Here is a 20,640-nt window from a genome sequence, read left to right as displayed (position 1 = left end):
ACGGCATTAATATTGTTATCTCGGAAGGAGTTTGTTACGAAAGACTGCCTGTTATGACAGCTTGCCTTTTTAACTAAACAGTCTATTTACTATATCAGTACATACATATATATTGCAGTCCTTTTTAAATTTATTTAGTTTTTAAATTTTTTTTATTTTTTTGAGACAGGGTCTCACTCTGTCACCCAGGCTGCAGTGTATTGGTGCGATCACAGCTTACTGCAGCCTCGAACTCCTAGACTCAAGCGATCTTCCCACCTCAGCCTCTCAAGTAGCTGGGACCACAGGCATGTGCCACCATGCCTGGATAATTTAAAAAAGAATATATATATATATTTTAGAGATGGAGTCTCCCTATGTTGCTTGCCTAGGCTAGTCTCGAACTCCTTGGCTCAAGAAAGCCTTTTGCCTCGGACTCTCAAAGTGCTGGGATTACAGGCATCAGCCACTGCACCTGGCCTTTTAAAAAGACTGCATATTTTTCATAGTTAACATGATTTATTTAACCAATTCCCTGACTGGACTGACATTTCACTATTTTTTACAGTCTTGCATTCAGAAGTCTTAACTTATCTCTGCACATTTGTGCCAGTATTTCTGTAGGTTAACATCTTAATGGATCATGAAGTGTGCATATTTTAAATTTTGATAGACAATATCAAACTTGTCTCCAAAAAACAAACTTTGAAAATCATATATCCCACATAAAAGTTCCTCGTTAAATACACCCTCACCAATACCAAATTGGTCCATTTATTTTTGTCATTTGTTCTTCAACAGACAAGATGTGGGTTTTTCTTAACATTTCAATTTCTATCTTTATTCTTTTTTTCTTTTTGAGACGGAGTGGCACTTTGTTGCCCAGGTGGGGATGCAGTGGCGTGATCTTGGCTCACTGTAACCTCCGCCTCCAGTGTTCAAATGATTCTCTGGCCTTAGCCTCCTGAATAGCTGGGATCACAGGCGCCCGCTGCCATGCCTAGCTAATTTTTGTATTTTTAGTAGAGACAGTGTTTCACCATGTTGGCCAGGCTGACTTTGACCTCAGGTGATCCGCCCACCCTGGCCTCCCAAAGTACTGGGGTTACAGGCATGAGCCACTGTGCCCAGCCTACATCTTTATTCTTAATGGGGTTGATTTTCTTTTTATTTGACTCATTAGTGATTTGTATGTCTTTTTTTGTACATTGTTGATGAATACTATTTTCTAGTTTTTCCTATAGGCTATTTCTCTTTCATTCCAGCTGAATTGTTATAATCCCTTATGTATCACAGAAAGCAAGCCTTTGCTAATTATATAATTACAAATGTTTTCTCCTAGTATGTCATTTGTCTTTATAGTTTGTTTATAAAGTCTTTTGTCATAAAAAACTTTTAATTATTTTAATATTAAGAAAAGTAAGTATATTTTAAAATGCATCAACATAATTATGGATTTCAATAACTATGTATAAAATGGAAAACTGAAGCATCAATTTGTTGACAGATTTTTTGTCACTGAACATACATGAAGTTGTGTAATGCTCTGTAGGGCAGATTTAAAAGTTTAGACTTGGAAGAGGTTTTCGACAATTATTCAAACAATGAGGTTTTTGATTAAATACATCCATTGCCTTGAATCCACAATCACTTGATTCTCTTCCTAAAATAACTGATGCTTCAACAGACTGCTCCATTTGTTTTTTCCTTTCATTTGAATGCTTTTTCGAAAAGCAATGGAATTAATTATCACAAAAATATTCATGTATTAGAGTTAAAAGTCATTGACACTGAAGTGATGATGGAGAAGATCTAACAGGCTGGAACTTAGCCAACTCCACAGTAAACACCAAGGGCACCACATTGTAAAAAACGGCCTGCCCGTTAACAACTTCAACCTGCGCTATGCCAAAAGGTGTTTCCTTATCTCTCACGATGCTCCGTTTGATTCACTTCAGGGCCATGCTCACCACATTTTCACTTTTATAATGCTTCAACAAATGCCTTTCAATCCCTGGGGTCACACCAAGAAGAGCAAAGAAGACGAGCTTAAACTCAGGGGGTCATAGTTAACTCAAGGAATCCAGTGGGTGGGATGGCTTTCCCGCTGGAGAAACAGCTTCGGAGAGTGTTTAATGGGCATGGCATCCCCAGGGGACAGATGAGTCCCATGTGGCCAGAGTTTGGTTCAGACGTTTCCTGAGCTTCCCCACGGCTAAGTGGAGTCCTAAATCAGGCTCATCCACTCAAGCCCATTTTGGGCTCATTCCATCTGGGCCAGCCCAAGCCCTTTACTGACCTCCCTAATCCTCAAGAACATTCCTTATGACTTTGAAACTTCCTCTGGAGTTCTGGGACTCAGTGGAGAGTCAATTTGGAGGCCTTGAGTGTTGTATATGAGTCCCCAACACACACGTGCTGGCCCCATGAAGCACTCTCAGAGGGGCCCAGGAGCAGGAACAGAAGTGGTTCCCTTAAAGTTAGAGGATAACATTAAAAAAGTCTGTTTTCAGCAAATTCCTTCATTCATGTATCATTTTATACAAGAGACCATCTATTATAAAACACATTATTTTTAAGCACTAGCGAGAAAAAAAGCTGCCCCAAAATTTAACGTATCAATAATTCTTAAAAGACATTCTAATTTAGAGTCGTTGAAATTTTTAAGTGAGAAAATATGACATTTTCCCCCATGACATTCTATTTCTCAAATCTGTGAATCTGAAAAAACAGATGACTATGTTCAGTGTTTATATCCTCACAAAGAATTTCCTAAAGCATTTAAGTTGAGATGGTCATTTTTCTGTTAGGTTATTGTTTTAAAAAAAAAGCTAGATTGATAAAAATCCTGAGGAAAAATGTAGACCCCAACCAGGCAGAAGGCCTCCTCTACTCCCATGCTAAATTTCTGGGACACACAAGCTCTCATACTTAGCATACTAATTATAAGCTATCAAATTTGAAACCACACACTAATTTGTAACATGAGTATGTAAACATTTCTGGATATGTTTAGTTTTTAAACCTCTGACTCTGTACATTCTGATGGACCAAGAAACAGAAAAGGCGATTGTGTGCCTGGGGATCCTGGGGCCCTGATTTGGAGACTATAGACTTAACCATTCAGAATCATGCCTTTAATGTATTCCCTTTTTCAAAATGCTGAAAGGATAGCTTACTTTAAAAACTTGATAGTAATCATCTTTCTTCAATAGACCAAAACCCTTCTAAACTAAGAAAGAAAGAGACTGACCGTCTACCACCGTCCTTGGTTGAACAAACACAAATTGTGGGGTGTATTCAAAATGTGATTTTATTTTCACCTTATTCTAAATTAATGAGATAAAAAATACATTCCAATTTAAAATGTATCCAGTGAGGTTAATCTTCCCTTGCCCTGGGATAAAAACCTGGCATATCCCATGACTTTTCTGCTCTCTCTTAGATAACAGACAGTTTTCGGTAATAAGTTACCAGCATAATCTCAATTTAGAAAGTAGAATGGTCTCCTCCTGTTGGTGGGCAAAACCCTGACCTGATTGAAGATCGAATCTCACCCTGTCCCCCACCAGGCTGGTGCAGTGGCAGGTGGCCGGCCTTTACCCTTATTCCCTTTCCTTCCCCCGCCTAGGGCAGAGCAGAGGGAGGGGCCATGGGGAGAGGAAGCATCAGGGGTGAAGGATCCTGCCAGCTTGTTTTGCTTCTCTGGCTTGGATCATCTCTGACACTCGCTCTCCCCTGGTGTCTTTGGAGCACCCCACTTCCCATTCCCCCAGAGATCTGACTCCAGAGGCAAAGGCTCTGCCCCCTTCCAACTGCAGACTGCTTCCCCTCTGCCCACGGTTCTCCTGTGGCCCACACCCTGCAGCCTCAATGTGGGGGTGCCCCCTTCCAACTGCAGACTGCTTCCTCTGCCCACGGTTCTCCTGTGGCCCACACCCCGCAGCCTCAATGTGGGGGTGCCCCCTTCCAACTGCAGACTGCTTCCTGTCTGCCCACGGTTCTCCTGTGGCCCACACCCCAAGGCCTTAATGTGGGGGTTCCCCCTTCCAGCTGCAGACTGCTTCCCCTCTGCCCACGGTTCTCCTGTGGCCCACACCCCGCAGCCTCAATGTTGGGGTTCCTGTCCTTCTGGACAGTCTGCTTGGGCAGGACTTCAGACTTCAGATGGTTCCAGACCAGCCTCCTCTCTCTCCCAGGAGGCTGCCCCTACCCCAAGGCACAGCACTTTCCAGTTTTGCCACTTGAGAGGAACTGAATCTATTTTTCCAACTATAATTTTAAAAATCGCAGGGAAGGACTCTTACTGATCTTCACTGGGTCAGGTGTTGCCCCGAACCGATCATCCTTGGCTAGGGGAGGGGTGTACTGGGAATGTGACAATCACTAGGAAGAAATATTTGTGGAGGGGTTTGAGAGGATGTGTCCCCCACATAAAAGGGTGCTGACTCTTAAAAATGAGAGGGGAGACATGGAAGCCAACTATGGATTTCTATTACATGACATAACTGTTCAACTCTGTGATTCTGGACATAAAAACTATGTGTTTTATAAGTCATGTGTTAGTAACTGATGCTTAGATTAAATGAACAACTTATACAATAATTTTTTATGACCTTTTGAGTACAATTCATGCCCTTTAAAACAATTTTAACTGTCTCAATTTTTTTTTGAGACGGAGTTTTGCTTATGACCTTTGGAGTACAATTCATGCTCTTTAAAACAGTTTTATTTTAACTGTCAAACAGAATTTTTTTTTTTTTTTTTTTGAGAGGGAGTTTTGCTTTTGTCACCCAGGCTGGAGTGCAGGGGAGCAATCTCGGCTCACTGCAATGCCCACCACCACACCTGGCTAATTTTTGTATTTTTAGTAGAGACGAGGTTTCGCCATGTTGGCCAGGCTGGTCTCAAACTCCTGACCTCAGCTGATGTGCCTGCCTTGGCCTCCCAAAGTGCTGGGATTACAGGCAAGATTTTTATTTATTAAGAGTAATGGAGACATGATATCCGAAGTCCATTCACACATAATCCATCCAAATGGCCAATTCATGTGCTTCTACTGCTAAGCCAGATAGAATTTGAACTTTAACAAAAAAATCATTTTACAAAGAACATTGTTCTATGTGATTTCAGTTTAAACCAACTGAAGAATACACACTGGAAAATGAAACGCTTAAGCCTTTCATAACAATCCCTTTATAACAACTGGCATCTCCATTTCCTTACTGAGAATTTCCAGTGTGACCATAATCAGTGACAGGTCACAGAAAACTGTGACTCTCCATTGCTTCTGTGCCCCTGGGTCTCGAGAAAATACCAAGCACAAATAAAAATAAGAAAAGCAAAGGGTAAGTTTCAACAAACTTTAAAAGCACATGGCCTTCCTTAAAAAAGACAGATGCTGGTCATATATACACACATATACACACACACACACACATATATATATATACATATTTTTTTTTTTGGTGAGACTGGAGGCTGGAGTGCAGTGGAGCAATCTTGGCTCACTGCAACCTCAGCCTCCTGGGTTCAAGCGATTCTCCTGCCTCAGCCTCCTGAGTAGCTGGGATTACAGGCACATACCACCATACCCAGCTAACTGGTCATATTTTTAATTTCACTTTCAAAACACTTGGATCACTGAAAGTTACTGGTTTTCATGTCTTAATTTCCAGTTGAAGACAATAGTGTAATAGGATGCTAAAATTGGATTCTTAGTATCATAGCTTTCACTGGGATGGCAATATAATATATGTCTAGTACTGAAGTATGAGACGCACCCTGCAAATGCATAATGCACCAGGAGATGGTATATGTAACACTTGGAGACCTGAATTTGGAGGTTTTTCACAGACTTTCAGAATGTGAAAGGTGGCAGTGTGGGGAGAATAACATGAGGAAGAATCCTATGCAGAAAGCTATGCTGTTAGCCCCAGCCACCCCACCTCAAGCCAGGGGGCTCTTTCTCCTAGACCAAGACAGTCTGAATTGTGTCTTTTGGATTTGGGAGACACTGTGGCCTGGAGTTTTCTCCCAACGAGGGATTCTGAATTGGCAGCAGAGATCAATGAGCGCAGCTGCCCCTTCTCTCTAGGGGTGGGGGAAGGGACGGCCCCCTGGGAGGGACAGAAAGCTGGCCTGGAGCCATCTGAAGCCTGAAGTCCTGCCCAAGCGGACTGTCTAGAAGGGCTACCACATGGTCAACCACCTTCTCTTCTCCCCGTGTCACAAGGTGGGCAGTGCCCAGGGATGGCTGCTTTCTCAACCCACCTACAACGAAGAGGTCTGGGGCCCGGCTGAGCCAAGCTGCCATGAACACACAGGGCAGGCAAGAAATTAACCTTTGTTGTTGCAAACCACTGAGATGTTGGGATGTAACTACAGCGCAGCGTAACGGCACCTGCTTCTCTTGGGGACCGCTCTCCTCCATCATGCTTGATACGGTCCAGGAGTGGCTGAACCACTCCAGTCCTAGGTGTGACTGGGTGTGACTGGGTCTGGCTAATGAGGCCCCCTCCCCAGCTGCAATGTTTGGTGCTGGGATCCCAGCAGGGCCACAGCGTGTCCTCTCTGGAACTTTCGCTGGAGCTAATGGAAAAGAGATACTTTTGTCATGGAATCACTAGCTCAAAGTCTGTTAGCCTAAAACTACCACTTATTATCATTTGGCAAAGAACAACTTGACTAAGCATGACACCACCACAGAAGAAAACACAGCCAAGAAATGGAGAAGGGGACTGAGGTTTGGGTCCCAGGCCTTGCCATGATGGAGGAAGTACCAATAAATTGCCCCTTTTCTTTGACCAAGATTTGGCTTTGCTTCTGAAGCTTGCAACCAAAAAGAGCTACAAGCCCAAACACTGCAAACCAATATGGACTCACAACGCCCATTTGACACTCAGTGCCTTGGCTGAAAGGGAACTTAAAAATCAGACTTACTCTTCTAGCCTGGAAACCACACAACTAAACTCGACTAGAATATGTTCCATTTGTAATGCATCTGTGGCTATGTAATATCTCAGAAATGCATTCCAGCACCTCACATCTTCATCCTCACGACACACTTCCACACTTCAAACTACCACGTGGTAAGAATCCCAGCACAGCTTTTCTCATTCTCTCCTGCTTGTTATGAGCTCAGAAAGCTTTAGGTGTGGGGTTTTGACAAAATGAACATACTCATCCTTCACCTGTACAACTATCATCACCTGCACAGTGCTGGAGTCTGACCACATGGTCCCACACAAGCCTGGAAGCCGCTACAAAGCAATATTTCAACATCACGTGTCCTGCGCCAGCCTGAGCTGGGGAATGTTTCATGAATGCTGGTGCTGCCTGAGGCTTGACTGTAAAGCTCCGTAACCATATAAAAGTTATATTATGAAAGATAAGCAAAATTATGTTGGACAACAACCAGCAACACATTTACATTGATTCTCTCCAGGAAAGATCAGTGGCTTCATGGGCCACAATTACTCCCAAACAATCTAGTCCTTCTTCTGTAGGGTTATCTAACTGATTTAGGTCATTCCCAGAGTTTCTCTGTTTATTTGAAACGTTCAGCTTTCACTGTTTGGCATGGGAGGAAAAGTCATTCATGAACACATTCTTAAAATGTATTTTGGTCATTGTTATCTTAAGATAACTAAAAATGCTACATTATACTGAAACCCACTTGGCAGTCATTTTTTTTCTTTTCTCTCCCTCTCTCTTTTTTTTTTTTTTTTTTTGAGACAGTGTCTCGCTCTGTTGCTCAGGCTGAAGTGCAGTGGTCCAATCATAGCTCATTGCAACCGTGAACTCCTGGGCTCAGGTGATCCTCCTGCTTCAGCCTCCCAAGAATCTGGGACCACAAGCACGCAAACCGCCACGCCAGGCTATTTCTTTTTAATTTTTAGTGAAAAAGAGGTCTCATTATGGCACCCAGGCTGATCTCCAACTCTGCGCTCAAGTGATCCTCCTACCTCAGCCTCCCAAAGTCCTGGGATTACAGGGGTGAGCCACCACACCCAGCTTGGCAGTGGACGAGGGTAACGGCATACAGTGAATGCCTTCACAAATAAAGATCCTTTCATAAAGAGAGACGAGCAATGCTCCTTTCCCTGAGACTTCCATGGGAAGAAATGGCTTAGGACTGTTTTTTGGGCTGAGCCACCTGCAAACACTTAAGTCACTGCTCTAGGGCTCGCCACAGCTCCCCACTGGAGTTGAGGCAGTTTGCCTGAGAAACAAATCATCTCAGGGACTTCCCTAAGCCCTAAGCAGATAGACCACTAAGTAGAGTTGTTGACTAGGAACTGAGCAAAGCTTCAGTCTGACAAAAAACATCATTGGTTGACCCCCCAATGCACTTCTTTCTCTGAATTCAGTGATGGCAACTTTTCACACCCTTTTTAGCAAGGGGAAGGGCAGGTAGATTAAAAAGCTGTCTGAATTATTTTAAATATAGAGTGCATTTCTATAGATATGGTGCACCTCAACATTATGCATCCCATAGGGTTGTTGTGAGGATTAAATGTATATAAAAGACTTAGAACAGTGCATAGCATGTCATAAATACAATAGAAGTGTTTACTCTTATTATACTTTAAAATACCATGAGAAGCTTCCTTTGTTCTCAAAGTATGAGCAAATATACCAGAGGGTGTTATCAGATTACCAAGAATCAGGAATTCTGGGGTGATAACAGTAAACTGAAAATAAACAGATAAAATTTAAGTATTTGAATAAAATAATATATAATAATTTCATGCACAGATAATTTTTTCTGCTTCTCCAAAGTAAAACATTAAAAAACTCAGTTGAAGCTGTTTTTACAAGAGAAATGTCTAAAATTTTATGTGCAGTATTATGTGGTTTACAGGAAGATAGTCAGTAGATTTCTTTTATAGAAATTCTTCTGAATGATGGCATTAAAGAACACTCAAAACACTGAGACTCACATTTAATATTAATGAGTTTGAAATGTTGGCCCTGCCTAAAATTCTTAATACATTTCAAGGAGGCCACTACGAATCCCTGTAATTTCACCTTCTCTTTTAATAAATCGTAAGGTAATTTTACATTAAGATGAGAGGGTTGGAAGTATGATTTAATTATGAAAGCTAATAACGAAGCCTGCAGCAAACGGAAACACGTCCTCCTCCCTCCACATTTCTGCAAACCGATGGAAATCCAGAGCACGTATGTGCAGCGTGGCAATGGCTTTAAGTACACAGCAGACATTACTAAACGTATATTCTTTATATTCACGTCTTCCGATTTTTACCTCCAAGTAGAGCTGGGAGAAAATCAAAGTCAACTGGATTCCACAGAAACAACCAATACATAGGAATTCTCCTTCACTGGTATTTATTGTAATACTAACTTAATACAGGAGTTAGGGTGACTGGTTTACCACTGAAATTACTTACAAAAATATTCTCACTGGAACTCTATATACAATGAATAACATCAATATGCTCTGCATTCATTCAAAAAAGAATACAGAACAGGCCGGGCACGGTGGCTCATGCCTGTAATCCCAGCACTTGGGAGGCTGAAGCAGGTGGATCATGAGGTCAGGATATCGAGACCATCCTGGCTAACAGGGTGAAACCCTGTCTCTACTAAAAATAGAAAAAATTAGCCGTGCGTGGCGGCAGCGCCTGTAGTCCCAGCTACTCGGGAGGCTGAGGCAGGAGAATGGCATGAACCTAGGAGGCGGAGCTTGCAGTGAGCCGAGATTGTGCCACTGCACTCCAGCATGGGCGACAGAGTGAGACTCTGTCTCCAAAAAAAAAAAAGCATACAGAACAAAAAAAAAAGTGCCTCAAATTAAAAAGCATGATATTTTGTTCTTAAAACATAGCCAGATTCTACCTGCAGAGTCTTAGAAGGGAAAGATTATAGTATGATCAGCTGACTTGGAAAAGCTGTTAAATGCAACATGTGTAAGAGTCACAGCCGACATTGATTTCACAGTGTATAACATATTTGCATATACGTTGTCTGATTTTATTCCCACACCCACTCTGTGGTGGGTCTTGTTTGTCTCATGTTAGGGGAAATTGAGGTGCAAGGGGAAATGCTCATGCCACCGCTGGTTTGTAGCAGAGCTCAGGACTGGCAAGCTGAAGACCAGAGCTCGTTACAGCCTTCACACGGCCTCTCCAGCACATCAGTAAAAAAATACATAAATAACACCGAAGGAAGTGTAAAACACTCATGTGGATTTTGTCCTGCACAGGAACTCTTTCCAAGAGATTTTCAACAGAACAAGGTTATCTTTCCTTAGGCAGAACTTGCCCCCTGTCAGCAATACCAGCACCAAGGTGTGGGCGAGCCCAGCCCACCAACAACGGCACTACCAGAGGCCCCTCTGTCTCCAGCACCCTGGGCAAAGGGTGACATCATGTCAGGGAACTGACATGATCCCTCTCCTAAGGACGTCGAGTAAACAGTCTGCACAGCTTACAAACCACACATCTCGACAACTCCGCCACGTCCATAACCTCACGGAAGTGCAGCTGGAGATTTTATTAGCACTTTATGGTCCACATGATCGTTTAAGGAGGGGAAAAAGCTCCAGTCAAAGGTATTGCTGAATTAAGTCACCTTGGCAAATCTCTGTGCTATGAAAATCACCATTACTGGGCACGCATTTTAATGGCCTTCTCCGTTAGCTATTTGATGGGGTGGCAGGTGGGAGCTGGGGGATGTATCTCGGATTTCAATATGGAACTAGAAACAGGCCGGGCGCAGTGGCTCATGTCTGTAATCCCAGCACTTTGGGAGGCCGAGGTGGGTGGATCACTTGAGGTCAGGAGTTCGAGACTACCCTGGCCAACATGGTGAAACCCCATCTCTACTGAAAATACAAAAAAATTATCCAGGCGTGATGGCATGCACCTGTAATCCCAGCTACTCAGGAAGTTGAGGCAAGAGAATTGCTTGAACCTGGGAGGTGGAGGTTGCAGTGAGCCAAGATCATACCACTGCACTCTAGCTGGATGACAGAGTGAGACTCCATCTCAAAAAAAAAAAAACAAAACAAAACAAAAAACAAAAAAAACCAAAAAAAGGTACTAGAAACAGAATCCTTAATGTGAAGAAGCAAAATGTGTATGTGTTTGTCAATTCTGGATACAAGTGAGATGCTGAAATCGTAGATATACAGATTTTTCTACAGATCTTTCTTTTCTTGCTTTTCCTTGACTGAAATTTCTAGTTAGACTTGACTTTATTATAGTCATCTAAAGTGGAACGGAAGAATTTCTTTTTTAATCAGGAGTCAGACAGAAAGGTAGAGGGCTAGAATTGGGACAAAGCTAACATTTGACCATGTGAGTCTGAAAACACATTTCTTCCATTTCCATCTTTATCTCCATGGTGGGTGGACAATGACAGGTTCAGGAGGAACTGGAATGCCCTCATTTTCCCAAGACTACAACTTGGGAAGTTTCAGCCTTTCCTCTTCTTTTTTAAATTATTCTTACTTGAAGACAGCATCTTACTCTATCACCCAGGCTGCAGTAGAGTGGTGTGATCATAGCTCACTGCATCCTGGAATTCCTGGCCATCCTCCCGCCTCAGTCTCTCAAAGTGCTGGACTACAGGCGCGAGCCTCCTCATTTTTCTGATAAATATACACATAAAATGTCTTAAAAGGTAAATCTCAATTCTGTTCTTTCTTCTCCAGAAATATCATTTTATTTAAGAAGACGATAGAAAGATCGTCACATGCTGGGAGCTGGGCCTCCCCGACATTCTGGCTGACAGGGCATGGCACTGCGGCCATCAGTCCTCACGAGTCCCATGGGGTCCCCATGTGACCTTGTCCACCCGTTTACCTGAGTTAAGTGTCTCGGCCTTTCCTCAAACAGCAAAGACACAGCAGAGCTGGGGAGTGGGAGCTGCCCCACTGTTCCTTCAGAGGCAGACAGTGCTGGGCAGGGGAGCAGACGGAGCCAGTGAGCAGCCCCAGGCCAGGCTAGCGAGTCAGTGGCCTCTAACATGGTGCCTCGTCGTCTTTTCCACCCCTCCCCGTCCCCGCCCACGCCAGGTCTTGTGCTTCCTGCCTTGCCTCTGTCAAGCTGATGGTAAGCAGCTCTGGCCCACACGTGTATTTCCTTTAGAACACACAGTACTGACCAGCACAGTGTTTTAAAGTTGAAGTCTAGGGGCAGGCTGGATTGTCTGTGATCCACTGGGTCACTGCCACCCCTCCTCAGGTCTGCTCCACACATGAGGTGAGGCCAGGATGCTGTGCCTTGCGAGCTCCCCTCCCCGTGGTCTGCGTCAGAGTCCACGGTGAGAGCCACTGCAGGGCTTTGGAAGGGAGGAGAAGTGGAGATGCTTCAGTGCAGCTGCAAAGGGATATCAGGGCAGACAGGGCAGAGGACAGACAGGAAGCCTCCCCAAGCACTAGGGAGGTGCCCACCTCAGTGCCTACAGTTGCTTCTTCAGGCTCAGGAGCAGGAGCGTAGGGGCAGCCAGCTGCCACAGCCAGCCTGGGAGTGTCAGAAGGCTCTGAGGCCAGCCCAGGACTCTGGCTGCACCTGGGTCCCACAGATGGCCATCTCTGGGGTCTGTGAGAACTTCCCTGGCCTTCATTTCCCATCCCTTTCAACGGTGGTATAGCCTGCAATCTCCTCTATTTAAACGCTTTATACACGGATTACATACAGTGGCTTTTGTGTTCCTAACCAAGTCCTGAACCAATGTAAGACTTTTCATAAACACCTAGATTTCCAATTTCTTTTTAAAAAATTAGACCGTCTGGCAAAACTAGGCTCACGTGGCACATGGTAACAATAGGCTGCCCCTTCTGGAGAAGCATGTACCACCCAGTGGCCAGGTCCCCCAAAGCTGTGGTGCCATGGCCATGTTCTATACCACCTTCAGGGCTCGCCCTGCCTGGGACCCTGTAGGGACTTTAACTTAAGAGTCCTGATCCAGTTCTTCTCCTGCCACCCCCTACTTCCTCTCTCCTGTGCTCAAAGGACATCTAATCCCCACTTAGGAGTCGACAAAGCTTCTTGAACCGACACCATCACACCCTCAGGGAATCCGTAGCCAGGCACCAGTCTGCACCCAAAGCACGCACAGCAGAAGCCTGGCTCCTTCCAGGAGTTATTCTCCTGTAGGTTAAGTTATTCTTGATGAGAAGCAACTTAAAACATTATTTTTAGATCAAAACAACCATGGATAGATTATAAACTCAAATAAAAATGTGTCTCTTTTAAGATAAAACACAAGATCTCAAAGAAAAGATCTTCTGCAGGCCACTTCATGAGTCCCCTGAATCCTCTGAGGTTCTGACTGACGAGGGAAAAGGGTGGGGAAGCTGTGAATGAAACTTCACAGTCCTTTATATTAATACAGAACTTCACAGCTGAAAGGATTTTAAGACTTTTCAGAATGATTAAACTTTAAAGATGGAGTTTCTAGGTTTATGATGAATTCCTATGAATACAAAATAACCAGATAGTCATATTTATATATTTCTAATTTAAGTAATCCTCTAGATATTTTGTATCTACAGGATCAGATATTTGGATATTTGTAAAGATAATGGTGACTTTTCAAGCTCTGAATATCAACTGAGGTTGTTTTTTGTTTGGTATCAGGAAGGTCATTTGAGTTTAAAATAAATTAAAAACAGTTATTTGAGATATTCTGATCCACCCATTTAAGTAAAGGCCTGGTCCAGTCATTCTGAGAGCAACCCTTCAACACTTCAATTAAAGGGGCCTACAACATCAGAATCTAAGTGTCATGACCAAAATATGTACTCCAACTCCATCATTTATTTACATGGAACTACTGAGAGTCAAGTCTCCAAACTTTACACCGACCGATGAGTCTTCTGCACATCAACAAAGTTAACACAGATTGGCCTTGGAGCAGCTATCGAAACCACATAAACATTGCATACTAGTCAGAGGCTCACCAGGGTTGTAAGGAAGACTTACACACTCAGTCATAAGTCAGCAATTGCCAGATTCGGCGCAGAAACAAGCCTATATAACTTTCTGAAAATAATGCAAGCGACACATGGTGCTCTACTGCCCACTGAGAAATGCATAATGCCACAGGACTGAACTGAACATGTGGGTTCCTCCTCTCCTTCTGTAGTTAGGTCACCCACAAGAGGAAGAGGCGCTATGGAGAAGAAGGAGCCAGCCAGTCTGTGCAGAATCCAAATATCCTGATCCTCAGGTTCTCTCAGCCTCTGGGTCCATCTAAGACGGCCTCCCAGGGTGTTCTCAGGTTCAACCTGCTCTCCAGATTCAGACCTACAGGATAAAAGTCCTGGTGTGTTTAACATTTTGGTCCCTAACTCAGTGCCCAGTACGATGTAGGCCTTCAAGAACTGTGGACCTGAACTGGCTGACTGACTGATGAAATCCCAAAAACAGACCTTTGGTATAAAGGGGCAATGTTGACATTTACCTGGGCTTTATGCTCCTGGAAAACAGCAACAGTTAACATCCTCTCCCACCCCAACCCCTGAAACCCTTTTGTCTTCCAGGAAACTGCTGACCGCAAAGAACCCCCTTCCCCGTGTGACTTAGATGGGACTCACAGATGCACACCGTATTTACCTCCAAGGCCAGACACAGGCCTTCCATGTACTCAATCTTTTTCGCAAAAATTATTAGCCAAACTCTTTGCTTCCATTGACCAACTGGACAAAATACTCACTAACAACTTGACCAAACTTTAATGAGGACCTTGACTCCCCCCTGAGCAAGCAACAGGACATCCCTCCTGAAGGGCCTCCTAAGGATCCACAGACCTCAGGGAAAACCCTCCGGATGTGCGGATTCACTGTCCCATCCTGCTGCCTGCTCTGCCACCCTCACAGCCTTGTGTACTCCTGCACTCCTCTATATAACAGAAAAGCCCTTTCTTACAGACCTGGGAGGCCCTGGAAGGTATCATGGTCACAACCCTTACCTCTACCACAATAGTCTTTTCAGATGAACAGTCTCCTTACCTAAGTCAGAATTCTTTTTTGTTTGTTTGTTTATTTTTTTGAGATGGAGTCTCGCTCTGTCACCCAGGCTGGAGTGCAGTGGTGCCATCTCGGCTCATTGCAAGCTCTGCCTCCTGGATTCACGCCATTCTCCTGCCTCAGCCTCCTGAGTAGCTGGGACTACAGGCGCCCGCCACCACGCCCGGCTAATTTTTTGTATTTTTAGTAGAGACAGGGTTTCACCGTGTTAGCCAGGATGGTCTCGATCTCCTGACCTCGTGATCCACCCGCCTTGGCCTCCCAATCTCCCTGCTGGGATTACAGGCGTGAGCCACTGCGCCCAGCTGAGTCTGAATTCATTTTTTATTTGACAAAAGGAACTACTCAAAGACTAGCAAGTAGTCATCCCCTTAGCACATTCTCTGTGACAACGCAGGCCCTCCTGGCCACTGCCTCCCAAACTGCCCCCGAGGAGTGACAAGAAAGAAAGAACAGAAGAGGAGGATGTCCACCTTTGGGTCCTGACTTTCCTTGGTGTGTTCTCAACCACATAATCCTTTCAGATGTAATTTTTTAGCACTGGCCTCTTTTAATATTTATCACAGCACTACCTTGACTGTGATGAAATATTCATGTGGCTTCAATAGCTACGGCAAAGCCAAGTCTATGACAACGTTGCTGATGTTCAGTGGAGCTCACTACATTAATGTAATGGATACACCAAGTAATCAAATATCATTCCACGTTGATAATCTTCAAAAACTATACGCCTCTTTTTTTTTTTTTTTAGAGTACAAGGAATCTTTATTATTTATAACTCCATGTAAATCTGCAATTATCTCAAAATAAAATATTCAATAAAAAAAAAAAAAGGAACTCCCATTGTGGAAGTATCAAGAGGTAAGTGAAGGCCAAACCTTCATACAACACCAAACCCGCCAGCACCTTTACCTTGGGACGTCAGGCCCTCCAGAACCATCACATAAGCTTCTACTGCTTACCCACATCTGTGGTATATTGTTACAGCAAGACAATGTCCTAACACAAATGCTATTACCACTATTATTTTCTCAGTTCTGTTCCATGCATGGTCAAAGCAATTCCAAGCTAGTATATAACACACAAAGAATGGATACTTTAAACAATGTGTTTTTTTAGGGTTCAAAAGCAAACTCTGGATCCTGAGCTTAACTGTAATGCAATAGATTACATCCCACTTATTTTTGTAATTTATTTTATATGGCCTGGCACAGTGGCTCATGCCTGTAATCCCAGCACTGGGAGGCCGAGGGAGGTGGATCACGAGGGCAGGAGTTCGAGACCTGACTGACCAACATGGTGAAACCCCGTCTCTACTAAAGATACAAAAATTAGCTGGGCATGGTGGCGTACGCCTATAATCCCAGCTACTCAGGAGGTTGAGGCAGAATCGCTTGAACCCAGAGGGTAGATGTTGCAGTGAGCCGAGATCACACCATTGCACTCCAACCAGGTTGACAGAGCAAGACTGTCTAAAAAAAAAAAAAATTACTTTATTTCTTCCTTGACGATTTAAAACTATCTTCAAACCAGTACAAATATTTCATACATAATATCTGGCCATTTTCTAACCAACTGAGTAATTCGTTGCACAATAAGTTACCTTACATCCTTCAGCAAGGAATACATTAAATTTGAATAGGAAAGACATTACGTAATAAATTAGGACACAACTAAAATTTGCTTTAAGTATTTCTTTGGGGGATAGGACATCACACTTCTACTCAATGAAGAGAAACATTTTTCAGCCCAGAGGTCTTTTATTTTATTTTATTTTTTAACACCTATTATGCCATGAATTCATAGGGAATAGGTTCCAGCAGCTCAGGCTCCTTCCCATTGGTTCTCACAAAGTGTGCTTCTCTGGGTGGAGCAGGCTGGCGCTTCAGTTGAACCCAGGTACCTTTCTCTTTGGCTTCTTTCTTTTTCTGATCATTTTCCTTCACACGTTTCAGGAAGCTATCTCGGCACTTAGAGTGCTTAATATGCTCAATACGCACATTAATTCTCTTGGCAAGAATCTTGCCCTTAACTTGTTTGTTTACAACAATGCCAACAGCATGCTGGGTAACGTTGTAGACTCTCCCAGTTTTGCCATGGTAACACTTGTGGGGCATTCCTTTTTGAACAGTACCCATTCCCTTGATGTCTACGATATCACCTTTCTTATAGATTCGCATATACGTGGCCAAAGGAACAACTCCATGTTTTCTAAAAGGCCTAGAGAACATATATCGGGTGCCTCTCCCCTTTCCCTTTGTGTTCGTCATTTTGGCGAATTACTGGAAGACGGCGGTTCCGGCCGAAAAGAAAGCTATACGCCTCTTTTAAAAAGTCATTACACTAGTCTGGTTGCATTACATAACCTTCAAGTAAACACATTAAATGTTTACATTAAGGGAGATGCTATCACTCGTGTAATAGTGCCTCTCTGCACAAGTTCCAAATTTTTGAGTCTGACACTCAAGACTCTCAGAAACCTCCTCTCAAATGACTTTTCAAGCGTATCTACCTAGGACACTGTCTTACAATAGAGCTCTTTCCAATGACAAGAAAGAGGCATGTACAACTGTCTTTACTAATAAAGGATTTTCTAAAGTTAGCAGAGAAGGCCAGACACGGTGGCTCACACCTGCAATCCCAGCACTTTGGGAGGCCAAGGCAGGTGGATCACTTGAGGTCAGGAGTTCGAGACCAGCCTGGCCAACATGGCAAAACCCCATCTCTACTAAAAATACAAAAATTAGCTGGTGTGGTGGTGCACACCTGTAATCCTAGCTACTCGGGAGACTGAGGCAGGAGAACTGCTTGAACCTGGGAGGTGGAGGTTGCAGTGAGCTGAGATCGTGCCACTGCACTCCAGCCTGGGCAACAGAGGGGGACTCCATCTTAAACAAAACAAAACAAAAACAAGGCAGCTAGGGTGTTTTTTTCCCCACGTATTTGAAAAGAGAGCTAGTGCCAACAGATAGGCTACAGTTAACAGGACGGGACACAGAACATTTTCACAGATTGTCAGCAATTACCACCAAGAGTAAGATAAGGCTGGACGGCTTCTGAATCATCAAAGAAATACAGAGAAGCTCACTAGCCATTTCTGAACGTCAATACTTCCACTAACTTAGCTCTTAAATCAGATAACTGACAACAGAGGAGCAATCTGTTTGACTTTGAACTAAATAGGCAAGGAGTGTGGAAATCATCTAAATCTGGTTATAAGTAAGGACAACATGAACATTCCTAAGTACTAAGATCCTCTTCTTTTATTCTGTCTCTCCCCAAATTTAATGATTTCCAGGTTGCTCTATTGTTTTCTATGTAATATTAAAGAGCTTCAAAGTTTTTGGTACATTCAGACTTAGCTATTCAGGATTGATGGTTTGGTTATAGACAGTTAAATGAGTATCCATCAAACATGGAATTCAGAAACAAATACTCCTATATTAAGTGTTTGGGATAAATAAATATGTTCATTTGCTACACATTTGCTAATTGAAAATTTGAGTTTTATACATAGTTATTAAGTTTAAAATAGCCTACAAGAAAATTACATTAAGAAAACATTACAAAAGAACCAAAATCCTTGTTTTATGTTCATCTCTATCCATGCTACACTTTCTAAATTCTTCTGAGGTCAAGGATAGGTTTTAAATTACTGCTGGAAGTAAAAATAGTGAAGACATCCTAAATGTCCCAAATAGGGAAATGTTAGATAAGTATGGGATTTAATTCCATGATGACAGCATACAGCCATTCAAGTAATAACCACAAAGCTTATGTATTGAGACAAATATTATGATATAATACTAATAAGAGAAGAACGCAGAATTTCACATACGTATAAAGTCCTAAGCAAAAAACATATGAATATGGAGAACATAAGTAACCTTCAGTGTCCAAAATACTGTGAGAAGCATTCTATACTTTAAAAAAATGCTACGTTTATCTGAAATGCAGATTTAAGTGGGAATCTGGTATTTTTATCTGGCAATGATAATATCAGACAAAATTACTGTACTATAATGTAAAATGTGAAATAAAATGCTGTAAGTGCTATATTTAATTAAACAAGTTTGTGTCCCAGTAGAGAGGGACAGAAACATGGATGAATGTCATAGCCTATGAAGAGAAGTTTTATTCCTTTAAAGGATAAAATATAAATAACATAAAATACAAGTACATATGGAAAAGAAACGTAAATATCAATAGATATTTTTAAGTTTTAATTGGTTTGGGAGAAACTTCTCAAATATGTTTTAGGTTAGGAGGAAACATTAGTAATTAAAATGTATTTTCACAGTGTTTAGAGCTAAATAACAAACATAATACAGTACCCTGTAAAGATACAGTAGCTATAATTGCTATTTCCCAATATTCATCATAAAGGATTTTAAGACAATCATGCAAGTAAAAACATGACCAGTGCTCAGATTATGCCCACTGCCTTCAATATCCAGCTTTACAAATCCTATCTGGTATTTGATTTTGGAAATGTCTAGGAGTTTGGGGAGCCCATGAAGGGCAGAGTTTCTCTGAGCCCCAAAAACACTAATAGAAGATGTGCAAGGGACTCCTGAGGAGGAAGCTGCCCAACGGTGTGAAAATGCACCTCAACAATGCTTGGGTGATCTGTTTCTTGGGTGTGAAAGAATTTGGGTGTGAAAATTTGCAGGCCGGGCACGGGCCGGATTACGGGCTCACGCCTGTAATCCCAGCACTTTGGGAGGCCGAGGCGGACGGATCACGAGATTGAGACCATCCTGGCTAACACAGTGAAACCCTGTCTCTACTAAAAATACAAAAACATTAGCCGGGCACGGTGGCGGGCGCCTGCAGTCCCAGCTACTCAGGAGGCTGAGGCAGGAGAATGGCGTGAACCCAGGAGGGGGAGCTTGCAGTGAGCTGAGATCGGGCCACTGCACTCCAGCCTGGGTGACAGAGCGAGACTTGGTCTCAAAAAAAAAAAAAAAATTCCATTTATCTACTGAATGTTATTCCATCTAACTGTATAACTCAGTAGGGTGACTGTAGTTAACAATAATTTATTGTATATTTCAGCCAGACATGGTGGCTCACACCTGTAATCTCAGCACTCTGGGAGGCCAAGGCAGGCAGATCACTTGAGGTCAGGAGTTCAAAACCAGCCTGGCCAACATGATGAAACCCTGTCTCTACTAAAAATACAAAAATTAGCCTGGCTTGGTGGCATGTGCCTGTAGTGCCAGCTACTTGGGAGGCTGAGGCAAGAATCGTTTGAACCCGGGAGGTGGAGGTTGCAGTGAGCCGAGACTCCACTGCACTCTAGCCTGGGCAACAAAGCAAGATTCTGTCTCAAAAAAAAAAAAAAAAAAAATTGTGTGTTTCAAAGTAGGTAAGAGAGAAGATCTGAAACGTTCCAACACAATAAAAATGCTAAGTGCCTGAGGAGATGGATATCCTCAACACCTTGATTGGATCATTACACATTATTTGCCTGCATCAAAACATCACCTGTACCCCCTAAAAATGTACAATTATTATGCATCAATAAAAATCAAATAAATCAAAATCATTCTAGTATACAGATTTCACAATTCGATTTGTAAATAACTGGCACCAAGGATCTGGTTGACGAGCTGATGAGCACACATTCTAGCCTTTGGGAACCTCAACGTGAC

At 42.9% G+C, this 20,640-nt stretch overlaps 2 protein-coding genes across 9 annotated transcripts in view; both read right to left on the bottom strand.

The window, feature by feature from the left end:
* PIEZO2 (piezo type mechanosensitive ion channel component 2) overlaps positions 1 to 20,640 on the bottom strand; it is a 466,534-nt gene that overhangs the window by 413,995 nt on the left and 31,899 nt on the right. The window lies entirely within an intron of this gene.
* LOC107128085 (large ribosomal subunit protein eL21-like) lies at positions 16,742 to 17,293 on the bottom strand. The gene has a single exon (XM_045378161.3). The coding sequence runs from the start codon at positions 17,251 to 17,253 to the stop codon at positions 16,771 to 16,773; it is 483 nt and encodes a 160-aa protein (XP_045234096.1). The 5' UTR covers positions 17,254 to 17,293; the 3' UTR covers positions 16,742 to 16,770.

Source organism: Macaca fascicularis, chromosome 18 (assembly GCF_037993035.2).
Source record: "Macaca fascicularis isolate 582-1 chromosome 18, T2T-MFA8v1.1".
NCBI classification, from domain to species: domain Eukaryota; kingdom Metazoa; phylum Chordata; class Mammalia; order Primates; family Cercopithecidae; genus Macaca; species Macaca fascicularis.
This window is presented reverse-complemented; position numbering and strand designations above follow the sequence as displayed.

Excerpts from the sequence above, each read along its gene's own strand:
- LOC107128085 (XM_045378161.3), bottom strand. The coding sequence starts at position 17,253 with ATGACGAACACAAAGGGAAAGGGGAGAGGCACCCGATATATGTTCTCT.